This window comes from Gigantopelta aegis, chromosome 9, assembly GCF_016097555.1.
Source record: "Gigantopelta aegis isolate Gae_Host chromosome 9, Gae_host_genome, whole genome shotgun sequence".
Classification (NCBI taxonomy): domain Eukaryota; kingdom Metazoa; phylum Mollusca; class Gastropoda; order Neomphalida; family Peltospiridae; genus Gigantopelta; species Gigantopelta aegis.
In genome coordinates, this window is record NC_054707.1 from 17529432 (window position 1) to 17555976 (window position 26545).

Genomic DNA, 26545 nt, shown 5'->3' on the forward strand with positions numbered 1-26545 from the left:
TCTCGGGCTAACACGACTCTCACTCGCCCTCCTATCTGGCTCTGGCTGTGTCTACCGGCCTCGGTGGCGTCGTGATTAGACCATCGGTCTACAGGCTGGTAGGTACTGGGTTCGGATCCCAGTCGAGGCATGGGATTTTTAATCCAGATACAGACTCCAAACCCTGAGTGAGTGCTCCGCAAGGCTCAATGGGTAGGTGTAAACCACTTGCACCGACCAGTGATCCATAACTGGTTCAACAAAGGCCATGGTTTGTGCTATCCTGCCTGTGGGAAGCGCAAATAAAAGATCCCTTGCTGCTAATCGGAAAGAGTAGCCCATGTAGTGGCGACAACGGGTTTTCTCACAAAATCTGTGTGGTCCTTAACCATATGTCTGACGCTATATAACCGTAAATAAAATGTGTTGAGTGCGTCGTTAAATAAAACATTTCTTTCTTTCTGGCTGTGTCTCACATTTTACTAAACGTATGAAGTAAATGCTGTGATGGTTTTTCTGTCTGTTTGTCGGGCAAGTCCCTCCTATTTAGCTCTGGCTCTTGTCTTATTAAAAATTAGAAGTAAATGCTGTAATTGTTCGTCTGGATACTACCGTATATGTCTTATTTTTCCTCCCTCTCTCTCTCTCTCTCTCTCTCTCTCTCTCTCTCTCTCTCTCTCTCTCTCTCTCTCTCTCTCTCTCTCTCTCTCTCTCTCTCTCTCTCAATATATGTGTCACCTTCCTTCTTTTTGCATTTATAATAGCAGGTGACTGGATAGTAACAAAATTAGGTAAACACGATTTTATTCTCTGAAATATACTATTATTCTTTTCAAGCTACAACGTATATGTATGACTTGGTTTGGAAACGTGTTACTAACCTTCCCAATCAGTCTGACATTCGGCCGAGTTCGTTATTATTCGGGATCACGGTCGTGCTGACACTGCTTCTTAACACTCGTCTGCGTGGTGATGATGGCGCATTTTTGTGTGGGCTCCATCAGTGGTTTCACTCGCGGGTTGTTCAGTGCATGCACATCTGTGTCCGTATGGTGGCATAGAACCGCTATCGACAAAACAGACCTCTGAAAATTGCGAGAACGATCGTTTCGTTCGCGCGTTGCTCTCGCGAATCTTAATTCGGCATAAACTATTTTTGTTCGTGCGAAATGTGGATCACGATTTACTTGAATATAACGGGTTACGTTAAAAAAAATGGGTTACCTGGATTTATTTCTGCGTAGCCGATAAATGGGTCACGCAGATTTTTAATTCTCAGAGGCCTAAAGAAATTTAGGTGTTTGGGTTAAGTTTTTAATGTATGTTGGCTTAATTATATCACTGCAAATTATATCGTCATATTGACAAAACGCCTAGAAATATAATGTCTTAGAAACATTTCTAAATTATCTACGTCACCATAGTGTCGGGAGTTACAAGGTTGGGGGGATTTTTTTTTGGGGGGGTGTAGGGTGTTTTGGGGGGTTAATCATATTTTATAGTATAAACAAAAGGATTGGGCACAAGATTGCCAATTTACTAGGCCCTCTCCTATTGTTACAGTTGGGATGTGTGTGTGTGTGTGTGTGTGTGTGTGTCCGTGCGTGCGTGCGGTGTGTATTTGTATACGCGCGCGTGTATGTGCGTGTCTTCAAATGCGAGCAGCGCAGGCCTATCGCCAATCTGAACAAATTGCATAAAAGACTGAGTCATCATTATCAAGGTTTTTCTGTGTTTTATATGCACCATCCCACAGACAGGATAGCACATACCACAGCTTTTGATATATCAGTCATGGTGTCCTGTCATAAGGTCACATAAAAAAAAATCCTAATTAAAGAAAGGAAACCCGCTGTCACCACTTCATTGACTAGTCTTTTCGATTAGCAACAAGGGATCTTTTATATGCACCATCCCATAGACAGGAAAGCACATACCATGGCCTTTGATGTACCAGTCGTGGTGCACTGGCTGGAGCGAGAAATAGCCCAATGGGCCTACTGATTGGAATTGTTCCCAAACCGACCGCGCATCAAGCGAATGCTTTACCACTGAACTACACCTCGTCCCCTAATTAAAGATTATGTACCACAATTGTCAAATGTTTGACATTCAACAGCCAGTGATTTATTATAATTAATGTATGTGCTCTAGTGGTGTCGTTGAACACAAACAAGTTTATATATGCTGTATCCATCAGATTTAACTCAGGCAAAACAACATACAGCTGGTGGTGGGACATAGTCCAGTGGTAAAGCACTCGCCTGATGCACAGTCGCTCTGGGATCAATCCCCGTCGGTTGACCCATTGGGCTATTTCTCATTTCAGCCAGTCACTGTGGCATGTGATATCCTGTCTGTGGTAGATATAAAAGATCCCTTGCTATTAATGGAAAAATGTAGTGGGTTTCCTCTCTAAGTCTATTTCAAAATTGCTAAATATTTGACTTCCAATAGCCAATGATTAATAAATCAATGTGCTGTAATGATGTCATTGAACAAAATAAAATAAACAAAACTTGAACAATATACAGCTGGCAGGATCAAACCACCTCGGTGGATCCATTCACCTTATTGGGTTTTTTCTCAATCCACTCAGTGCACCACAACTGGTCAAAGGCCATGATACACGTGTTTTCCTGTCTGTGGGAAAGTGTATATAAAAGATTCATTGCTATATTGTGGGAAAATGCAGCGGGTTTCCTCTGATGACTACGTGTCAGAATTACCAAATGTTTGACATCCAATGGTGGTGCTCTAGTGGTGTCGTCAAACAAAACAAACAACAATCATCCAAGCTGCTTTGATCAAAGGATCAAACCTCATTGATAGACATTTAATTTCATTTTAACTTATTTCCATGCTTATATCCAATTAAGGTTCGAACACGCTGTCCTGGGCACACACCTCAGCTATCTGACCTGTCTGTCCAGGACAGTGGGTAGTTGTTAGTTGGTTTTTGGTTAGTGAGAGAGAAGAGGGTGTAGTGGTCTTACACCTACCCATTGAGTCGATAAAACTCTGGGTGGGAGCTGTTACTGGGCTGCGAACCCTGTACCTAGCAGCCTTATGTTCGATGGCTTATCCACGACACCACCCACTGAGGCCTGTGCATGCTCTGGGACCATAATTCACAATCCATAGGTCAGGTCAGGTCAGGTCAGGTCATAGGGCTTTACGGGAACGTGGTAACATCGGACTTTGGTAACTTCGGACCCGAGTAATCTCGGCCCCAGGTAATTTCGGACCGGTAATCTCGGCCTCTGTATTAATGAAAGCAACTTATATCTGGGTTATACGCAAACGAAAGTTTGTTGTTAAACAACCTGATATAATTATTTCAAGATGAGTTTGTTATTTAATTAAACATTATTATATATTCATTGTACATTTTGTTGTGTATATTTTGTTTATTAACTTTTAAACATTTATTCTGCTCATACCCCGTCCCTTTCTTACTATGGTTTGATTTGGTAGGTGTTCCTGATTTTAATCAGATGCTATGCCCACATTAAGCATGTTTGAATCCTCGGCATATAAGCATTTTAATACCTATCAAACAATCCGAATTTAGCCATTGGTGAATAATGCATTGAGAGGCCATTTAGTGTATGTGAACTGTAATCTGGACGTTCATCGAGTAGAATGGTTTACAATTCTCTGACAACTGTGAACTTTCAGTTTAATTTTAGAAACTGTATGCCTAGATTACTGATTAATAAAAATAGTGCTTAATCGTTTATATAATATTTGATGTTATCGCAAATTGTTTTAGTTTATTGATGTAAGCATATAAATTTTTAAAAAACGCAACATTTATTTATTCAGGATTTTACTTTTACGTTTGGAATATATATATATACACACACACACACACACACAAACACACACACACACACACACACATATATATATATATATATATATATAGTTGATTAGTATATGTTTTATATTCATGACGCGTAAAGTATGATGATAATTGTCCCTCGGATATATCTAGAGTATGTACTATTAAACTGGATTTTAAACACAACTGGTAAAAACTGTCTTAACAAAATATTTTTAAATGTTTAGAAAATAAAGATATATATGAAATTGAAACTTCTTGTTTTATTTATTAGAAATAAAATATATGTACAACTGGGTATATATGTCCCATACTTTTGGAGAAATATGCGTATTGAAATGAACGTTTGAACTGCATATGCCATAAAATGAAAAAAACGTATTTCATTTCAACTATTTTTGTGCTTATATTCAATTAAAGTTCAAGCACACTTGTTATGGCACACACCTCAGTGGTTAATTGTTAGTAGATATATGTTATTGAGAGTGTTAATGAGAAAAAAGGAGGGTGTAGTGGCCTTACATCTACCCGTTGTGCCCTTAAGAACTCACTCCTGGCTGGAGCCGGTACCGGGATGCGAACCCTGTACCTGTCATCCTTGTAAGACCGATGTTTGCTTAGGCACTGCGCCATCAAGACCGGTAGAAAAATGTCATCGGAATTCGTCTTAACTAAGCCGATGGGGGCCGAGATTACCTGGGGCCGAGATTACTCGGGTCCGAAGTTACCAGGCCGAAGTTACCAAAGTCCGAAGTTACCCCTATTCGGCTTTACGTGCACATTCAGAACAAGCTGTTGTAGCGCACACCTGTCCTGGGCACAAGGGCCGACCTCGGCCGGCTTCTCTGTCCATGACAGGAAAGGTGGGGTGGGAAGGAGGAAGGACCGCCTGCACTGGCAGGTGCAAGGGAACACCAGCAGCCGGACCGTGGTCAGTAACAGGCCCTGGTTGAATGAACACGGAATCACCCATGCATGATGTAGCTTGCCACTGAATAAATATCTTCTTGAGAATTTCTCAGACTTGACATTCCTGTTTTGGCTTGAGGGTAAAGTTGGCTTGTTATCTTAGGAGGGCCAGATATGGCTTCGAAGTCAAGGTCAAGGTCAACCACTGTCTTAAATGCTGTTAGTGTTACACCAGTGGAGTTGACCACAGATTCAGTGAAGCGTGTACAAATGCACTGCCACTTTCTTAACACCATTTGGCAGAGTAACCAATTATTATTATACCCAGTGTCTGATACCTTTCAGCAGATATAGCATTATAAGATTGGATAACAGATTTAATAGTTACCAGTTCAGGATATACATATAGTGTGCTACAAATAAGGTAAACATAGATAAACCATTCTGATAATAAGGATAAGGAGTTAGCCTACAAGTTTTGTTATGTATGTGTATGCATGTGTAGATTTATTGTTTTAATAGGATGTATATATATATATATATATATATATATGTGTGTGTGTTTCTGTATAACACTGTACAGATACATGTATGTGTTTTCAGGATTAAGTTACAGTGGTGTAGGAAGTTGCCAAAAAGTGGGGGGCACACTTTTATATAAATTTACACACTTTTACACTATTATAAAGCAAATGTAAAGCAAAATATCTGAAAAGTTTCCTATGCCAGTGAGTTATATCCACATTTGTCAGTGATTCAGATTACTAGTTAAAGGTGCTGTGTGGAATACGGTAATTAACTTATGTACACAACTTTCTGATAATAAGGAAGTTACGATTTTAATTGATGTGCATGTACATGTTTGTTTTTTATATTATATAGGCCTAATGTATATGTTAGTCTAACTTGGCAGAGATATGCATTGTCATGATCAAGTTATATTCTGTCTTTATGTGAAATGGAGGCAGGACGTAGCCCAGTGGTAAAGCGCTCACTTGATGGACGGTCGGTCTGGGATCGATCCCCGTTGGTGGGCCAGTTGGGCTATTTCTCGTTCCAGCCAGTGGTCCACAACTGGTGTAACAAAGGCCATGGTATGTGCTATCCTGTCTGTGGAATGGTGCATATATAAAAGATCCCTTGCTGCTAATTGAAAAGAGTAGCCCATGAAGTGGCGACAGCGGGTTTCCTCTCTCAATATATGTGTGGTCGTTAACCATATGTCCGACGCCATATAACTGTAAATAAAATGTGTTGAGTGCATTCTTTATGTGAAATATTTACCATATAGTTTGACACCCAGTAGCCGATGTATTTTTCATGCTGGGGTGTTGTTAAACATCTATTCCATTCTATTTTATGTGCAATGTTATAAGATTAATAGTAACAGTGCTATACAGAATAAGATAACATACATACATGTAACGGTTAAATTTTTATTATTTTTATTTAGCGACACCACTAGAGTACACTGATTTATTAATCATCTGCTTTTCGATGACAAACATTTGGTAATTCTGACATAATAATATACATGTAGTCTCAGAGGAAGCCTGCTATATTTTCCCGTCATAGAGGAAGCCTGCTATATTTTCCCGTCATAGAGGAAGCCTGCTATATTTTCCCGTCATAGAGGAAGCCTGCTATATTTTCCCGTCATAGAGGAAGCCTGCTATATTTTCCCATGAGAAGCAAGGGATCTTTTATATGAACTTTTCAACAAGAGATCAATCCCCATCGGTCGGCCCAATGGGCTATTTCTCGTTCCAGCCATGGTATGTGTTATCCTGTCTGAGGGATGGTGCATATAAAAGATCCCTTGCTGCTAATCGAAAAGAGTAGCCTATGAAGTGGCGACAGCGGGTTTCCTCTGACAATATCTGTGTGGTCTTTAACCATAATATGTCTGATGCCATAAAACTGTAAATAAAATGTGTTGAGTGTGAAGTGGTGACAGCATATTTCCTCTCTTAATGTCTGTGTGGTCCATAACCATATGTCCGACGCCATATAACCGTAAATAAAATGTGTTGAGTACATTGTTAAATAAAAACATGTTCTTTCTTGTTCCACAAGACACCAAATAGCTGTAATTTAAAATGTGCTGAGGTGTTACAGAAATAATTTTAAAAACATTCCTTTCCTTGTAAAACATGTGAAAATGGCTATAGTACATAATGTCCTATACCACAGACTACATTTTGAAAAAGAGAAATAATTACGGTATATTAAACTAGATACGTTTATTCCTTGTACTCAAACAAATAATTTCCCAAGTATTTGACATGGGCTTCACTTATTATGTTATGAAGCTGTTGAATAATTTCATTATTTATGAGCTAACAGTTCTGGGGCCAAAATGGCGTTTACAGTGTTTACACCTTTTTCCTTCGTGTGTGATTTGCCGCTCCCCTGGGGTGCATAGTTAACGCAGTGTTTGTGTTCTCGATTTGTCCGAATCACCGGACACATTTATTATAATACGCAGGGGTGGGACGTAGCTCAGTGGTAAAGCGCTCGCTTGATGCACGGTCAGTTTAGGATCGATCCCCATCAGTTGGCCCATTGGGCTATTTCTCTTGCCAACCAGTTCACTACGACTGGTATATCAAAGGCCGTGGTATGTGCTATCCTGCCTGTGGGATGGTGCATATTAAAGATCCATTGCTGCATTAGGAAAAATGTTAGTGGGTTTCTTCTCATCATTTTTGCACTTGTAATGATTATAAAGATTATGGTGTTTGCTTGATGAGCGGTCAGTGTGGGATCAATCCCCGTCAGTGGGCCCAATGGGCTTTATCTTATTCCAGCCAGTGCACCACGACTGGTATATCAAAGGTTGTGCTATGTGTTATCCTGTCTGTGGGATGGTGCATATAAAAGATCCCTTACAGCAAATCGAAAAGAGTAGCCTATGAAGTGGCGACAGCGGGTTTCCTCTGACAATATCTGTGTGGTCTTTAACCATATGTCTGATGTCATAAAACTGTAAATAAAATGTGTTGAGTGTGTTGTTAAATAAAAACATTTCCTTGTAATGATTATATACACAAAGGTGTACAGGTTCCTATTTTTATAGGGGGTTGGGGTGGGGGCTGGCTTTTGCCCGAATTAAACAAAAATGCCCAAACCTGGATAACATTTATTCATAATTAGCATTACTACCAAACAGCTATATATAGGGTTGCAAATGAATCATTATGCATTTTAAGATGGATGACAACTAATTTTGAGGGTAGAATGATGGAAATACATGGTATAAAGATTAGCATCGGTCGGTTTGGAATCGATCCCCGTCGGTGGGCTCATTGGGCTGTTTCTCATTCCAGCCAGTGCACTACGGCTGGTATATCAAAGACCGTGGTATGTGCTATCCTGTCTGTGGGATGGTGAATATAAAAGATCCCTTGCTACTAATGGAAAAATGTAGCGGGTTTTCCTCTCTATGACTGTGTCAAAATGACGATATGTTTGACATCCAACAGCCAATGATTAATAAATCATTGTGCTCTAGTGGTGTCGTTAAATAAAACAAACTTTGTTGCACCGGTTGTGGAGCACTGGCTGGAATGAGAAATAGCCTAATGGGTCTACTGATGCATTTTCACTTGGATATACATGTAACATGTATTTTGTAATTAGAGTTATGGGATGTACTATCCTATTAATGCACCAGGACCCACTTATGCTTACAGCAGTCTATGTGTTTATGTGTCAACTGCTAACTCTTAGAATCTAGTTCAAAGTACATCAACGTGCTTTATAAAAACTGACATTGGTGTTAAGTGCATAGATTATTTTTCATTTTGTATGATATTATTACATTGCATTTCAACTTATTTCCGTGCTTATATCCAATTAAGGTTCAAGCACGCTGTCCTGGGCACACACCTCAGCTATCTGGGCTGTCTGTCCAGGACAGTGGATTAGTTGTTAGTTGGTTAGTGGTTAGTGAGAGAGAAGAGGGTGTAGTGGCCTTACACCTACCCAGTGAGCCCTTAAGAACTCACTCTGGGTGGGAGCCGGTACCGGGCTGCTAACCCTGTACCTACCAGCCTGTAGTCCGATGGCTTAACCACTGCGCCACCGAGGCTGGTCTATATTATTACAGACATGTTTTTCACAAAAACAAAAAACAAACAAAAACAAGGTCACTAACTAAAATTGATTCAGTGCCTTCATCCTTTGTCATATATCAACATCCATTGCCATCATTATTTTTCATTATACAGTTGAATCCACTTTATTGCATATCGGTTTATAGCATAAATCAGTTATTTGCATATTATTAAGCTGCACAGAACTGGTTAACACTAAATCAATACAAATTATGTCACATATTTGAATAGTTTTATACAGACAAAGATTGATTAATTGCCATTTACAGCCACAATTCCGAATGCAGATTTTTCTATTTCCATTTCATAAAATATTAGTTTACTCCATGCTACTATACATGTATGTCACTCTGTTAAATCTTCGGTAATTTATTTATAAAGAAATCATTTTCCAACAATTATTTTTAAATAATGATTTGGGGATGTAAATCACACTGAATTTATGAATATAAATATGTATGTGTGTGACAACACTGACATGGCCCATTGTTTATAATTATACAGATGATGTAAGAATGCTACCTAATGGACAAATTATGGAAATAAGAAAGAAATGTTTTATTTAACGACACACTCAAACATTTTATTGTACAGTTATATGGTGTCAGACATATGGTTAAGGACCATACAGATATAGAGAGAGGAAACCCGCTGTCACCACTTCATGGGTTACTCTTTTCAAATAACAGCAAGGGATCATTTATATGAACCATCCCACAGACAGGGTAACACATACCATGGCCTTTGATATACCAGTCATGGTGCAGTGGCTGGAACGAGAAATAGCCCAATGGGCCCACCGATGGGGATCGATCCTAGACCGACCGTGCATCAAGCGAGCTCTGTACCACTGAGCTACGTCCCTCCCCCAATTATGAAAATAATTAGCCTGCACTTTATGTGTGTATGTGTTGGTAATTGTGTTATTGACTTCATCTGGCAGAATTCCACCGCATTCCAGGTTATAGTTACTAATTACTAATTCAAGCTGGAGGCAACAGATAAAAAAAGATATGTTTGTAAGTGTGTTTTATGGAGTTTGTAATATTCACTTTAAAGTCTATTGATATGTAAATGCATGTGATAGCTGTGTTAAAATATATTGTAATAGATTTTGTGGCAAATAAAACATAAAAAAACCTCACACAACAAAAACTCACAATTTTTTGTTATATATACATGTAATCAAGGATAGATTGTCTCTGACATTTTTTTTTAAATTTGAAGTTTAGTTAATTAAATTGTTTGTATAAATATTATTGATTCTTAATGTAACAAAAGTTCTTTACAAGCAGGGCTATCTCTGGCACTCACCAAATTCGCCATTTGTGAATTTTGAAAGCAGTTGGCGAATTTTAGTTTAGTTTGGCGAAATAATTTCATGTAATATTTGACATTTTGTTAGAAAATAACTGACAATCTCTGCAATTTCTGAAGTTTAATAGACAATTTGGCAAATTGTTTTGCTCATCCAGAGCTCACCCCTGAGAATAATATATATATATTTTTTTTTAACTTTAAAGACATTAACTTTTCATATTGATATAACAATGCCAACAGCATTAGATATAATATGGGTGGGTCAGAACAAGTCTGTGAATATGTACTAAAAGAAAGAAAGAAAGGAATTTTTTATTGAACGACGCACTCAACACATTTTATTTATGGTTATAGGGCGTCAAACATATGGTTAAGGACCACACATATTTTGAGAGGAAACCCGCTGTCACCACTACATGGGCTACTCTTTCCAATTAGCAGCAAGGGATCTTTTATTTGTGATTCCCACAGGCAGGATAGCACAAACCATGGCCTTTGTTGAACCAGTTATGGATCACTGGTCGGTGCAAGTGGTTTATACTTACCCAATGAGCCTTGCGGAGCACTCACTCAGGGTTTGGAGTCAGTATCTGGATTAAAAATCCCATGCCTCGATTGGGATCCGAACCCAATACCTACCAGCCTGTAGATCGATGGCCTAACCACAACGCCATCGAGGCCAGTGAATATGTACTAAGACAAAAGTGTTTAGCAATTTGGTAAAAGTGCTTTATTTAAAAAAACGTCGGGACAGTGGGCCCTTTAGGTTATTTGTCGTTCCAGCCAGTGCACCACGACTGGTATATCAAAGGCCATGGTACGTGCTATCCTGTCTGTGGGAAAGTGCATATAAAAGATCCTATGCTACTGATGGAAAAATGTAGCAGGTTTCCTCTCTATGACTGTGTCAAAATGACCATATGTTTGATATCCAATCGCTGATGATTCATAAATCAATGTGCTCTAGTGGTGTTGTAAAACAAAACAAACAAACATACTTTATTGGATTATGGCTGTACTTCAAATATATTATGTCATAAATCTGTTAGTTACACTCATGCTGTAATATTGGTGGGTTAAGTGTATTTGAACATGAGCTTTTTTTCATAATGTCTTTCTGAGTTTCTTGAGTTTAAGCTATGCAGGGTACTGAAGGCTTAAGAAGTTTGTTTTGTTTAATGACACAACTAGAGCTATTTGTGTCTATCATGTGGTTATTTTGATACTGGATCAAGTCACAAACAGCTGGGTGGGTGGAGGGATGGAGGGATTGAGGGAGGGAGGGAGGGAGGGAGGGAGGGAGGGAGGGAGGGAGGGATGGATGGATGGATGGATGGATGGATGGATGGATGGAGGAAGGGTTAAGAAAGAAGGAAGGAAATGTTTTATTTAACGACGCACTCAACACATTTTATTTACGGTTATATGGCGTCGGACATATGGTTAAGGACCACACAAATATTGCAAGAGGAAACCCGCTGTTGCTACTTCATGGGCTACTCTTTTCAATTAGCAGGGATCTTTTATATGCACCATCCCAAAGACATGGTAGTACATATCACAGCCTTTGATATGCCAGTTGTGGTGCATTGTCTGGAATGAGAAATAGCTTAATAGGCCCACCAACAGGGATCGATCCCAGACAGACCATAAATCAAGTGAATGCCGTACCACTGAGCTTCATCCCGCCCCAAGGCATGGATGGAGGGATGGATGGAGAGATGGATGGATGGATGGATGGATGGATGGATAGATAATAGATGGATGGATGGATGGATAGATGGATGGAAGGATGGATGGATGGATGGATAATAGATGGATGGATGGATGGATGGATGGATGGATGGATGGATGGATGGATGGATGGATGGATAGATGGATGGATAATAGATGGATGGATGGATGGATAGATAGATGGTGAGACAAATGAATGGATGGATGTATAGATGGATGAACAAACAGATGGACAGATTGATGAACAAACAGATGAATGAATTTTTGGATGGATGGATGGATGGATGGGTTTGGGGTGAATGTGTGGATGAGCGTGTGCTTGGATGCCTTTGTATGAGTGAGTGGATGGATGGATGGGTTTGGGGTGAATGTGTGGATGAGCGTGTGCTTGGGTGCCTTTGTATGAGTGAGTGGATGGATGGATGTGTCTTTCTGTACAAAGGTTATTTAAAACTAGTGCACATGTATTTATATAGAAATAAGCATCATAAAACATTTCTTGAATACATGAACATTTTTGTAAAGTCAAATAAAATGTATTATCCCTGGAACATGTGAAGAGTTAGTGACAAAGTCAGATCTGTAGTCTTAAAAATAACTGCATAATTGCTTAGCAGGGTATGTTTAATTGTCTCATATATGTTAGATAATAACTGTATAACGGTGTAGCAGGGTATGTTTGTGTAAACTTGATTAAGTGTCGATCTTTTAGATAATAGTATATGGCAGGTACAAAAAATATGTTATCAACTTGTAGGACCAGTTTGTACTTTTGATGAACTTTTTTATTTAATTCACGGAGTTGTTCTGTCATGAGAGTCAATCTTTAAATTTGTTCATATATCTAAAGTTTATTATTTAATATATTTTTTAAGTAATTATTTAGTAAGTGAATGAGTGAGTGAGTGAGTGAGTGAGTGAGTGAGTGAGTGAGTGAGTGGATGAGTGAGTGAGTGGATGAATGGGTGAGTGGATGAGTGAGTGAGTGGATGAGTGAGTGAGTGGATGAGTGAGTGAGTGAGTGGATGAGTGAGTGAGTGGATGAGTGAGTGAATGAGTGAGTGAATGAATGAATGAATGAATGAATGAATGAATGAATGAATGAATGAATGAATGAATGAATGAATAAGTCAGTCAGCCAGTCAGTGGAAAAACTAATTAATGAAATAAATGAGTGAATGAATGCGTGAGTGAATAAATAAATGAAGGCAGAAATGATGGATTGAATGAATGAATGAGTGAATGAATGTTTAACGACACACCGGCACAAAAACAAATGCATACAAAAAATTCCTTGCTGCTACATGTAATGGGAAAATATATTGGATTCTCCTTAGCTCACTGCATGTCACATTGACCAAGTGTTTGAAATCTAACAGCCCATGATTGATATCAGTGTGCCCTAGTGGTGACACTACACATAAACAAACTTTAAACTGGTCTTTTAAATATCTGAGTGATCCATTACAATGTTTGCAAAACCCGAACCAGTATTCAGGTAACTAGTATCTACATGTGTGTACGTCTCGCTTCTCAGAAATTAACATAAAGCTGAAGGAAGGAACAGGAATGTTTTATTAAACCACACACTCAACACATTTTAATTACATGTACTGTTATATGTATGTGGTGTTGAACATATGGTTAAACCATTAAGGACCACACAGATCATGAGAGATGAAACCCGCTGCCACCATGCATTGGGCTCAGGTTCGGGTAAATGATTTACATGCTAATAATTGCTTCAAGCATGTCTGTCCCGGGGCCGAGTCCTGGATAGCCAGGGGTCTGCTCCGGGCCAGAAATTTAAAGGGACAATTTTGAAAATTACTTTAAAAACAATAAAAATAAATAGGGGGACAAATTTAATTTAAAATAAAAACAAATTTATTTGGTGTAATTCCGAAAATAAAATTTAATAAAAATAAAATTAAATTAAAATTTTATAAAAATTAATAACATTGGGCTATTCCTTCTGATTAGGGGGCGGGATGTAGCCTAGTGGTAAAGCGTTCGCTTGATGCACGGTCGGTCTGGGATCAATCCCCGTCGGTGGGCCCATTGGGCTATTTTTCACTCCAGCCAGTGCACCATGACAGGTATATCAACGGCCGTGGTATGTGTTATCCTGTCTGTGGAATGGTGCATATAAAAGATCCCTTGCTGCTAATCAGAAAGAGTAGTCCATGAAGTGGCGACAGCGGGTTTCTTCTCTCAATACCTGTGTGGTCCTTAACCATATGTCTGACACCATATAACCGTAAATAAAAACGAGTTCAGTGTGTCGTTAAATAAAACATTTCCTTTTTTTCCTTTCTTTGTGATTGACAGCAAGGGATCATTTATATGCAGCATCCCCCAGACAGAACAGTACATACCATAGCCTTTTTTACACCAGTTTTTGGAGCACTGGCTGGAGTGAAAAATAGCCCAATGGGTCCACCGATGGAGATCAATCCTAGATTCTAGATCGACTGTGCATAAGGCGAGCACTTTACGATGGAGATCGATCCTAGATTCTAGATCGACTGTGCATAAGGCGAGCACTTTACGATGGAGATCGATCCTAGATTCTAGATCGACTGTGCATAAGGCGAGCACTTTACGATGGAGATCGATCCTAGATTCTAGATCGACTGTGCATAAGGCGAGCACTTTACGATGGAGATCGATCCTAGATTCTAGATCGACTGTGCATAAGGCGAGCACTTTACGATGGAGATCGATCCTAGATTCTAGATCGACTGTGCATAAGGCGAGCACTTTACGATGGAGATCGATCCTAGATTCTAGATCGACTGTGCATAAGGCGAGCACTTTACGATGGAGATCGATCCTAGATTCTAGATCGACTGTGCATAAGGCGAGCACTTTACGATGGAGATCGATCCTAGATTCTAGATCGACTGTGCATAAGGCGAGCACTTTACGATGGAGATCGATCCTAGATTCTAGATCGACTGTGCATAAGGCGAGCACTTTACGATGGAGATCGATCCTAGATTCTAGATCGACTGTGCATAAGGCGAGCACTTTACGATGGAGATCGATCCTAGATTCTAGATCGACTGTGCATAAGGCGAGCACTTTACGATGGAGATCGATCCTAGATTCTAGATCGACTGTGCATAAGGCGAGCACTTTACGATGGAGATCGATCCTAGATTCTAGATCGACTGTGCATAAGGCGAGCACTTTACGATGGAGATCGATCCTAGATTCTAGATCGACTGTGCATAAGGCGAGCACTTTACGATGGAGATCGATCCTAGATTCTAGATCGACTGTGCATAAGGCGAGCACTTTACGATGGAGATCGATCCTAGATTCTAGATCGACTGTGCATAAGGCGAGCACTTTACGATGGAGATCGATCCTAGATTCTAGATCGACTGTGCATAAGGCGAGCACTTTACGATGGAGATCGATCCTAGATTCTAGATCGACTGTGCATAAGGCGAGCACTTTACGATGGAGATCGATCCTAGATTCTAGATCGACTGTGCATAAGGCGAGCACTTTACGATGGAGATCGATCCTAGATTCTAGATCGACTGTGCATAAGGCGAGCACTTTACGATGGAGATCGATCCTAGATTCTAGATCGACTGTGCATAAGGCGAGCACTTTACGATGGAGATCGATCCTAGATTCTAGATCGACTGTGCATAAGGCGAGCACTTTACGATGGAGATCGATCCTAGATTCTAGATCGACTGTGCATAAGGCGAGCACTTTACGATGGAGATCGATCCTAGATTCTAGATCGACTGTGCATAAGGCGAGCACTTTACGATGGAGATCGATCCTAGATTCTAGATCGACTGTGCATAAGGCGAGCACTTTACGATGGAGATCGATCCTAGATTCTAGATCGACTGTGCATAAGGCGAGCACTTTACGATGGAGATCGATCCTAGATTCTAGATCGACTGTGCATAAGGCGAGCACTTTACGATGGAGATCGATCCTAGATTCTAGATCGACTGTGCATAAGGCGAGCACTTTACGATGGAGATCGATCCTAGATTCTAGATCAACTGTGCATAAGGCGAGCTCTTTACGTTGGAGATCGATCCTAAATTCTAGATCGACCGCGCATAAGGCGAGCACTTTAACCATTGGGCTATGTCCCGCCTAAAGATAGAGCTGAATAACTGTATTATAATGTGAAAAACATGTGTCAGATAGTGAAGTTCTGGGTCTTGGAAGAAACTCTGGCAGTGAGAGACTGGTATATGATATCTTGTGTGTAGTGCTGCTACAGGCAGCCTGGAATAGATATAATTAGGTGAACAGTAAATGTAGGTCTGGGTCAAAGTTCAAATCATTTATATGGATAAAGAAAAGAAAGGAAGGAAATGGTTTATTTAACGACGCACTCAACACATTTTATTTAGGGTTATATGGCATTGGACATATGATTAAGGACCACACAGATATTGAGGGAGGAAAACCCACTGTCGCCACTTCATGGGCTACTCTTTTCGATTAGCAGCAAGGGGAACCCAATACATTTTTTCCATTAGCATAAATAAAATGTGTTGAGTGCTTCATTAAATAAAACATCGCTTGATGCATGATCAATCTGGGATTGATCCCCGTCGGTGGGCCCATTGGACTATTTCCCGTTCTATCCAGTGCACCACGACTGGTATATCAAAGGCCGTGGTATGTGCTATCCTGTCTGTGGGATGGTGCATATAAAAGATCCCTTGCTGCTAATCGAAAAGAGTAGCCCATGAATTGGCGACAGCGGGTTTCCTCTTTTAATATCTGTGTGGTCCTTAACCATATGCCTGACGCCATATATCCGTAAATAAAATGTGTTGAGTACATCGTTAAATAAAACATTTCCTTCCTTCCTATTGTTGTTTAGTATGTATGTCAATCACCAATTTGATACTGGTATAATATTAATTAATATGCATGTATGCAGCAGTATTATGTTAATAAATATAATATTACCCAACATTATTATCAGAATGGTTTATCGATTGTTTGCGTCTTTGTTACATTGGCTTTTTGTTGTCTCCTAGCATCAAAACACTGATTCAAAGCAGTCTGCTATTAAAAATGACATTTCTTTTGCTACCAACTGATACAAAGTCTATTTTACCAAAAAGAATTGCTTGGAAATAAAAAGAAACAATTTTATGAAAAACGCTAGTTAAATATAAGTTTAGGCCTAAGTATATGTTTTATAAAAATCAATCCCATTTGTCATTCTCTTCAACAATTAAAGTCAGGGCAAGCTCTGCCACTTGCCAAATTCACAAAATTTTAAACTTTTAAAAACTTTATTTTTATTTGGTGGGGGGGAAAATTGTGTAATTGATATTTTGTTGGAAAATACTTTGGCAAAAATTCTGATCACCCAAAGCTAGACCTGAAAGTGGTTTTGTTTAATGACACCACTAGAGCACATTGATTCATTATAACCATCAGCTTTTGGATGTCGAACATTTGATAGTTCTGTCACGTAGTTTTAAAACAAAAGCTATTTTACTTTGCTACACTAACTTTGTTAAGTGTTGGTGATACAAATATTACTAGCTGTTATAAAAAATTTTTTTAAACTGTCTTTAAATTTCCTAAATGCATCTATAGATATTTAGACAAAAGTTAATATACAGTAAAGTACTTTTAGAAGGAACACGCTTACAACAAATACTAGTTAGAACGAACTGATTGTAAAGTCCCAATTTCACCCCCTTATATACGAGTAGTATTCATAAATTTTAATGTATAGAACGAACTATGTATAGCGAAATAACTGTTAAAACGAACCAATTTTTTTTTCAAAATTGTTAATTTGGTTTAAACTGAAATTGTTAATTTCAGTGTAAATTAGTGCATATACAGTGATCATAATTTTGATTGTATCTTATTTTATATCTTATCAATCAATAGCATCAAAAACGACCATACTGATAAGATCAGTCAGATAACGTCTGCATGTATTTACGTAGTCGATTGGCATCAGTGGCCTTACACCTACCCACTGAGCCCTTAATAACTCGCTGTGGGTGGGAGCCGGTACTGGGCTGCGAACCCTGTACCTACCAGCCTTATGTCCAATGGTTTAACCATGACACCACCGAGGCCAGTGTAAAATTTTAAAATTTCAAAATGCAACAGCTATTTCAATTTGGTAAATAAACTTTGCTAAATGGTAGCACTAGAAATATTACAAGAGCCACAATAAATATTGTGGGGAAAAAATCTTTAAATTTTCAAAATGCACAGATATTCCGGCAGAAGTTGAAATAACTGGAAAACAAAAGAAATATTTCGGTAGACAAGATGGATTTTTTTGGTTGTGCTGGTAAATCGAAACATCGGGTGCAGGATGAGGATAAGACTGCATATGAACTAAAACAAAAGAAAACCAATCAAACTGCAGATGAACTAACAGACATTGACAGGACATCGCCGGAAGATGAGGAACCGGCTGTTTTCGATATTCCATTTTGGCTGGTGGATCAGGAAGAGGGTACGTAAATATTAGAAACTGTTTTATAGAAAACTTTTGTTTTATTTAACGATACCACTGAAGCACATTGATTAATTAATCATCAGCTATAGAAAGACATGTTTTATTTAACGACGCACTCAACACATTTTATTTTTGGTTATATTGCATCAGACATATGGTTAAGGACCACACAGATATTGAGAGAGGAAACCTGCTATCACCACTTCATGGACTACTCTTTCCGATTAGCAGCAAGGGATCTTTTTTATGCACCATCCCACAGACAGGGTAGTACATACCACAACTTTTGATATACCAGTTGTGGTGCACTGGATGGAACGAGAAATAGCCCAATGGGCCCACTGACAGGGATCGATCCTACACCGACTGCACATCAGGTGAAACCTGTACCACTGGGCTACGCCCCTCCCCTCCAGCTATTGAATGTCAAACATTTGGTAATTCTGACACGTAGTCAACAGAGGAAACCCGCTACATTTTTCCTAATGCAGCAAGGGGTCTTTTATATACGCTTTCCCTGACACAGGTATCTGACCTTGCCAGTGGTCGAATTCAAGGGCAGAATATTATACAGTGAAACCTCTCAAAACCAGACTCTTTAAAAACCTGACATTTTTCACTGTCTTTTTTTTATTTTAAATTTAGTACAGAACTTAACCTCTCTAAACCAGATACCTCTTAAAACTGGACATTTTACTTGGGGGAGGGGGGTGGGCGAGACGTAGCCCAGTGGTACAGCACTCGCTCGATGCACAGTCGGTGTGGGATCGATCCCCGCTGGTGGACCCATTGGGCTATTTCTCGTTCCAGCCAGTGCACCACGACTGGTATATCAAAGACCGTGGTATGTACTACCCTGTCTATGGGATGGTGCATATAAAAGATCCCTTGCTGCTAATCAGAAAGAGTAGCCCATGAAGTGGCGACAGCGGGTTTCCTCTCTCAATATCTGTGTGGTCCTTAACCATATGTCTGACGCCATATAACCGTAAATACAATGTGTTGAGTGTGTCATTAAATAAAACATTTCTTTATTTTTTTTATTTTTTTTTACTTGGTCCCAAGGATGTCCGGTTTAGAGGGATTTCACTGTACTTTCTAACTTATACAGATGGATCAAAATCTCTGTGTGTGTATTGTGCTTTAGGCTATAGTATTATTCAAGAAGAATCCGAGGACAATACTTAACCTAACAAACATTGTCTTACACCCATTCTACTTAACCTAACAAACATTGTCTTTTATCCAATCTACTTAACCTAACAAACATTGTCTTACACCCAATCTACTTAACCTAACAAACATTGTCTTTTATCCAATCTTAACGACAATTCACTCAACTTCTCAGTACGATCAATTTCTGGTCACTTAAAACCCTGGACCTCTCCCAAGCTGTCTGAATATGTTCTCCTTGGATTTAACTACTGCTAAGCAACAAATTACACTACTCTGTTGTCAACAATGAACTATTGTCAGCTTTGTTACCGGAGTCCACTGTGCTGTACCAAAATTCCTTTTGTCACATCTTTTTTTTTTTTTTTTTTGCTTCTTCCCAGGTCTGGAAATAGACCTTTTTTAAAAAGTGTTTACAAAATATGGATTTGTTATTAACTGAGTGATATTTATTTGCGCGTGAAGTCGTATTGACTTGGTAGGGATTACCGATACTGATTGCGGACAGGTGATAAAATCCCTGTGATACTCCAAGAGTTATGTTTATAAAGGATCCCGGCTGCCAACTCTCCACGTATGAAGATCTTCTGAGATTGGAACTATGTAAGATTATATTTTTTTGCAAGTTGATAGTTAATAACATCGTTTGATTACGTACATTGGGTAAAGTTTTATATCAACTTTGTCCATTGCGAAATAGTAATAACTGTGGTCGTGGAAGGACCATATGGTCAGGGAAAGACATGGCTAATAATGAGCAAGTTCAAGGAATGTAATATTTGTTTAATGGTTTGGTTTTGTTTAACGACACCACTGCGAAATAGTAATAACTGTGGTTGTGGAAGGACCATATGGTCAGGGAAAGACATGGCTAATAATGAGCAAGTTCAAGGAATGTAATATTTGTTTAATGGTTTGGTTTTGTTTAACGACACCACAAGAGCACATTGATTTATTCATTATTGGCTATTGGATATCAAACATTTGGTCATTATGTGACACTTGGTCAGGTAAAATATCCGACCATTGCCCCCCACCCCTCCACGCCCCCCCACCCACCCCCCCACCCCGCTATTTTGCTTAGTAGGGTTAGGGTTAGTTATATAGTTAACATGTACCTAGAGTCATTTGGTTTATATTTAAAAGTTTGTTTTGTTTAAAGACACCACTAGAGCACATTGATTAATCAATCATCGGCTATTGGATGTCAAATATTTGGTAATTCTGACTCGTAGTCATCAGAGGAAACCTGCTACATTTTTCCTAATGCGGCAAGGGATTTCTTATATGCACTTTCCCACAGACAGAATAGCACATACCACGGCCTTTGATATACCAGTCATGGTGCAATGGGTGGAGTGAGAAATAGCCCAATGGGCCCACCAATGGGGATCGATCCTACACTGACCACACATCAAGCGAGTGCTTTACCACTGGGCTATATCCCGCCCCATGTTGGATATGGAGGCCGTATGTCATATTACCAATAATAACTTTACTATTTTTAACGTGTACAACATGGAAAGTATGGGAATCAGGGCCTGGTAACATAGCATTTTTCTTAAGTATCATGATACGTATCATATCACGCCCCAGGTTCGGAATAAGTATCCTATCATGACCCTAATTGTACCTGTAACATTACACCTCTAGATTCTAACATACAGTACTTCAACACTTCCTATATAGTCCATCCCACAGGGAAAAATAAAGAAAGACACGTTTTATTTAACAATGCACTCAACACCATACGGTTAAGGACCACACAGATATTGAGAGAGGAAACCCGCTGTCACCACTTCATGGACTACTCGTTCCGATTAGCAGCAAGGGATCTTTATATGCACCATCCCACAGACAGGGTAGTACATACCATGGCCTTTGATATACCAGTCGTGGTGCACTGGCTGGAACAAGAAATAGCCCAATCGGCCCACAACAGGGATTGATCCCACACCGGGATTGCCTTTTTTCATATTATGAAATTTACTACAAGTTATTTATTTTTGAGCTGATTGTTTTTAAAACTGAACACAAAAATAGTTGGGGGGGGGGGGGTGGGGGGGGGGGGTATTTTCAAAACACTTACTTTTCTTCTTACATCAAACCAGATTCAAATTATTTATGATTTTTTTATAGAATGATGGGACGGACTATAGTTATGAATTCTGGTTGGAATGGAAATAAAATTATTTTTGTGGTTATATTCAAGTGGATACACTGGTGCTAGCTGGACGGAGGTTAATGGATTATATTATGAGAGAAAAGTTTTTATTATATAACATTTAGTAAAATATCTTAAATATCAGTCAAATAAAAGAGTTATCAGTCACTCAGTGACGATAACACATTTTAGAGTGAACATTTCACTATTTCACTCTAAAATGTGTTACCGTCACTATAGAAAGTGTTATCTTCACTGTAAGAAAGCCGGAACTATTTTGTTGCTGCATTTTAAAACTAACGGTAAATTGCAAAAGGTTATATAATAAATACCACGACCTTTCAGTCATCAGGCATTTGCTGAGATAGGGAAAAAATCCAGTGTGTCCACAGAGGAGGTTTGATCCTATGACCATAAGTGCCTCAGGTGAACACTCTACCCATAACTGACTGAGCTAAATCCTGGCCCATTACTAAATGGATCTAAACTGTACAATTTGTGAACGTCTTGAGAGATCCAGCATCAGTGGCAGAATTGTGGTTAAACTGTCAGTCTTAAGGCTTGTATGAACTGAAGGGGCGAGAGGTAAACCAGTGGTAAAGTGCTTGCTTGATGCACGGTTGATCTAGGTTCGATCCCTGTTAGTAGGTCCACTGGGCTATTTCTTGTTACAGCCAGTGCATGACGACTGGTATATCAAAGGCTGTGGTATGTGCTATCCTGTCTGTGGGATGGTGCTGCATACGAAAGATCCCTAGCTACTAACAGACTCCCCTTTATCTTTTGATGAACAGCTCCAAAAAGTGAAAAAATTTCCATCAAAAAATTGTGCAATACATTCCTTTTCAACTTAATCCTACGGGACATTCAAAAATTCAATAGCACGAAAATTGCCCCGCCCACTACCGATCACGGTCAGGCTGCTGCTGATCTCTTACATTTGCCAGTGTGGGCAGGCATTTCTCGCTCCAGCCAGTGTTCCACTACTGGTACATCAAAGGTTGTGGTATGTGCTAGCCTGTCTATTGGATGGTGCATATAAAAGATCCCTTGCTGCTAATCGAAAAGAGTAGACCATGAAGTAGTAACAGTGGGTTTCCTTCCTCAATATCTGTGTGGTCCTTAACCATATGTCTGACACCATATAACCGTAAATAAAATGTGTTGAGTGCATCGTTAAATAAACCATTTTCTTCCTTTTGCCAGCACGGGCAGTCCCCTCTCCCACCCATCCCAACCCTTTTCCTGTCCTGGACAGAGGAGCCAAGGCCGGCACCTATGCCCATAACAGGTGTGCGCTACAATAGCTTGTTCTGAATGTGCACATAATACCCTATGACTTGAGCTGACCTGAGCTGACCTGACCTGACCTAACTAACAGAAAAATGTAGCGGGTTTGCTATGACTATATGTCAAAATTACCAAATGTTTGACATCCAATAGCTGATAATAAATACATTAATGTGTTCTAGTGGTGTCGTTAAAGAAAACAAGTTTGCACATACCACGGTCTTTGATATATCAGTCTTGGTTATGCATTTACCCGGTAGGTAATCTTAGCGCTAAGGTTGTTTTGTAAAACAGGGGCAGTATGCTTGAACCTTTCAGTGGATATAAACATGGAAATCAAGCTAAAATAAAATATGTCTTGACCATGTATGTCTTGACCATGCATGACTGACCATGCCAAAAGGGTTTGGCTGTGTTATATGGGTCATTGATTTCTTTTTTTTAACAATATTGTACTAGTGAATAAAGGTATTGTTGTGTTGCTGTACCTTGGGGCTAATATTTTGCTCCGGTAGTGGGGGCACAATATTGTTAAGTGGGAGCAGAGAAAGTGTTTTATCAAGAGTTACATAACATGTTAAACTTTTCAAAAAACATGTGTCATTTTTATTCTTAAATTAAACACAGCCATTTTATTCTGCAATTAAATACAGACAATTTTCTATTATAGATGGATTTTTTATGTTATTTTTGACATCCATCAATGTGCTCTAGTGGTGTTGTTAAACAAACAAACTAACTTAAACTTTAAACCTAGTATTTATTAAAGGTGCAGACCCTAGTTTAATCCCGTGAAAATGGACACTAAGTTTTATTAATCTATAAACCTGCAACACATTTGGATAAAGTTATAACAGAGAAAAGCTAAAATCTGTGATGTTTAAATGGGGAAATATTTTCTAAAAATAATTAGAGCTTAATTGTCTTGATAACCATAATACTTCTCAGATGAACATGCATTTTTAGAAAGAAAGAAAGAAATGTTTTATTTAACGACGCACTCAACACATTGTATTTACGGTTATGTGACGTCAGACCGGTTATGTGACGTCAGACATATGGTTATGGACCACATAGATATTGAGAGAGGAAACCCGCTATTGCCACTTCATGGACTACTCTTTTCGATTAGCAGTAAGGGATCTTTTATATGCACCATCGCACCGAGAGGGTAGTATATACCACGGCCTTTGATATACCAGTCGTGGTGCACTGGCTGGAACAAGAAATAGCCCAATTGGGATCGATCCCAGACCGACCGTGAATCAAGCGAGTGCTTTACCACTGGGCTACATCCCACCCCATGCATTTGTAGAATTATGAAAAATGCATTTTGGGGCATTACAAAAACCTGGATGACCAGAAACATTTCAGGTGTATGAAAATAAATACATGTACTCTAAATAATAACATGTAAGTACTTCTAATTGGATTCATCAAAAAACTGCTTTAATAGTGATAAAAACATCATTGTGTTTAAAAATTAAGGCATGTCTCCTTAATATCAAAGAAAACATAAATAATAAAATATTGTTAATCTTCCTATATTACATATTATATAATGGGATTTTTTAATATTGTGATAGCCTTTCACTTTCATCATTTCATTTGTGTAATATTCCAAAACTACAACTCACTGGTTATTTTTTATTTGTGTGTGAGAAAATTATGACCATTGTCAGTTTTAAAAAAAATATTTGAATTGGAATGTGGTCATAATTATAAAGAAAATATGTTATTTATATCCATCTAAAGTTCAAGGGTCCAAGGGTACAAACATAGGTTGTCTGCCCAGAAAAGTAAAGAGCTAAATCTTGTGCAGTTGAATGACCTTATGATGACAACAAAAATCCACATCAGCCTGAGCTTATGGCGACGTCTACATATTGATAGCAATAAAAATATTTACTAGATTAGGAAAATTTGATGATGGCCATGAAGAATATGATGATGATTGTAATTATTGGCATAATTATATTCAACTGAGGTTCAAGCACTCTTTCCTGAGTACACAACTTCACTCCCTTGATCGTTGTTATAGGATACGTATTAATGGATTACTGCATATGTAATGTGAGAGCGATCATCTTCCTCTGTTAAAATGTCTAGTCTTTTTATTCTTAACAGGCTAGCAATTTTTCCTATGCACATTTTTACACATGCCCCACGACTGGTATATCAAAAGCCATGGTATGTGCTGTCCTGTATGTGAGAAAGTGGACATAAAAGATCCCTTGATGCTAATGAAAAAAGGTAACATGTTTTCTCTGAAAACTGTGTGTCAGAATAAACAAATGTTTGACATCCAGTAGCTGATGATCAATAAATCAGTGTGCTCTAGTGGTGTCATTAAACAAAACAAAGGTTAATCATATTATATGTTAGACACCAAATAATATAGCCAGTAGTGGGACATATAGCCCAGTGGTAAAACACTTGCCTGATCCTGCGCCCAGGACAGGCGTGCACTTCAACAGCTTGCTCTGAATGTGCACATTAAATTCTCTGATCTGACCTGAATTGTCTGATGTGTGGATGATGGTTTAGGATCGGTACCCATTGGTGGGCTCATTGGGCTATTTCTAATTCCAGCCAATGCACCACAACTGGTACATAAAAGGCTGTGGTATGTGTTATCCTGTCTCTGGAATGGTGCATATAAAAGATCCCTTGCTACCAGTGGAAAAATGAAACAGGTTTCCTCTCTAAGATTAAAATTATGTTTAAAATTACCAAATGTTTGACATCCAATAGCCGATGATTAATAAATGAATGTGGCTCTGTGGTGTCGTTAAACAAACCAGACTTTCTACTTTCTGTTTACATGAAAATGCACTCCACTTTTATGCTGTGGTATGTGCTATCCTGTCTGTGGAATGATGCATATAAAAGACCCCTTGCTACTAATGGAAAAATGTAGCGGGTTTCCTCTCTCAGACCACATGTGTATATGTATATGCTTAAAATTACCAAATCATTGACATCCAACAGCCGATGTTTAATAAACCAATGTGCACTAGTGGTGTCATTAAACAAAACAGACTTTCTAACTTCTGTTTACAGAAAAATGCACTCCACGTCTATGCCGTGGTATGTGCTATCCTGTGGAATGGTGCATATGAAATATCCCTTGCTACTAATGGAAAAATGTAGCGGGTTTCCTATCTAAGACTATATGTTTAAAATTACCAAATTATTGACATCCAATAGCCGATGATTAATAAATAAATAAATATTGCTCTAGTGGTGTTGTTAAACAAAATAGACTTTCTAACTTCTGTTTACATGAAAACTTTCTTCAAATTATTTTCATGTTTATATTCAATTACAGTTCAAGCACGCTATCCTGGGCACACACCTCAGCTATCTGGGCTGTCTGTCCAGGACAGTGGGTTAGTTGTTAGTGGTTAGTGAGAGAGAAGAGGATGTAGTGGTCTTACCCATTGAGTCATTAAAACTCGCTCTGGGTGGGAGCCAGTACCGGGCTGCGAACCCAGTACCTACCAGCCTTA

The 26545-nt window shown here is 38.9% G+C and overlaps 1 protein-coding gene across 4 annotated transcripts in view; it reads left to right on the forward strand.

The window, feature by feature from the left end:
* LOC121381996 (1-phosphatidylinositol 4,5-bisphosphate phosphodiesterase delta-1-like) overlaps positions 1–26545 on the forward strand; it is a 106169-nt gene that overhangs the window by 18674 nt on the left and 60950 nt on the right. For 3 of the 4 annotated variants that reach the window (XM_041511455.1, XM_041511457.1, XM_041511458.1), the window contains exon 1: positions 18189–18403. The exons of the other annotated variant lie outside the window; for it this stretch is intronic. In XM_041511455.1, coding sequence (XP_041367389.1) covers positions 18214–18403 — 190 coding nt within the window. In that variant the 5' untranslated portion in view covers positions 18189–18213. Of the gene's footprint in view, positions 1–18188; positions 18404–26545 lie in introns of those variants that run through there. 4 annotated transcript variants of the gene reach the window in all.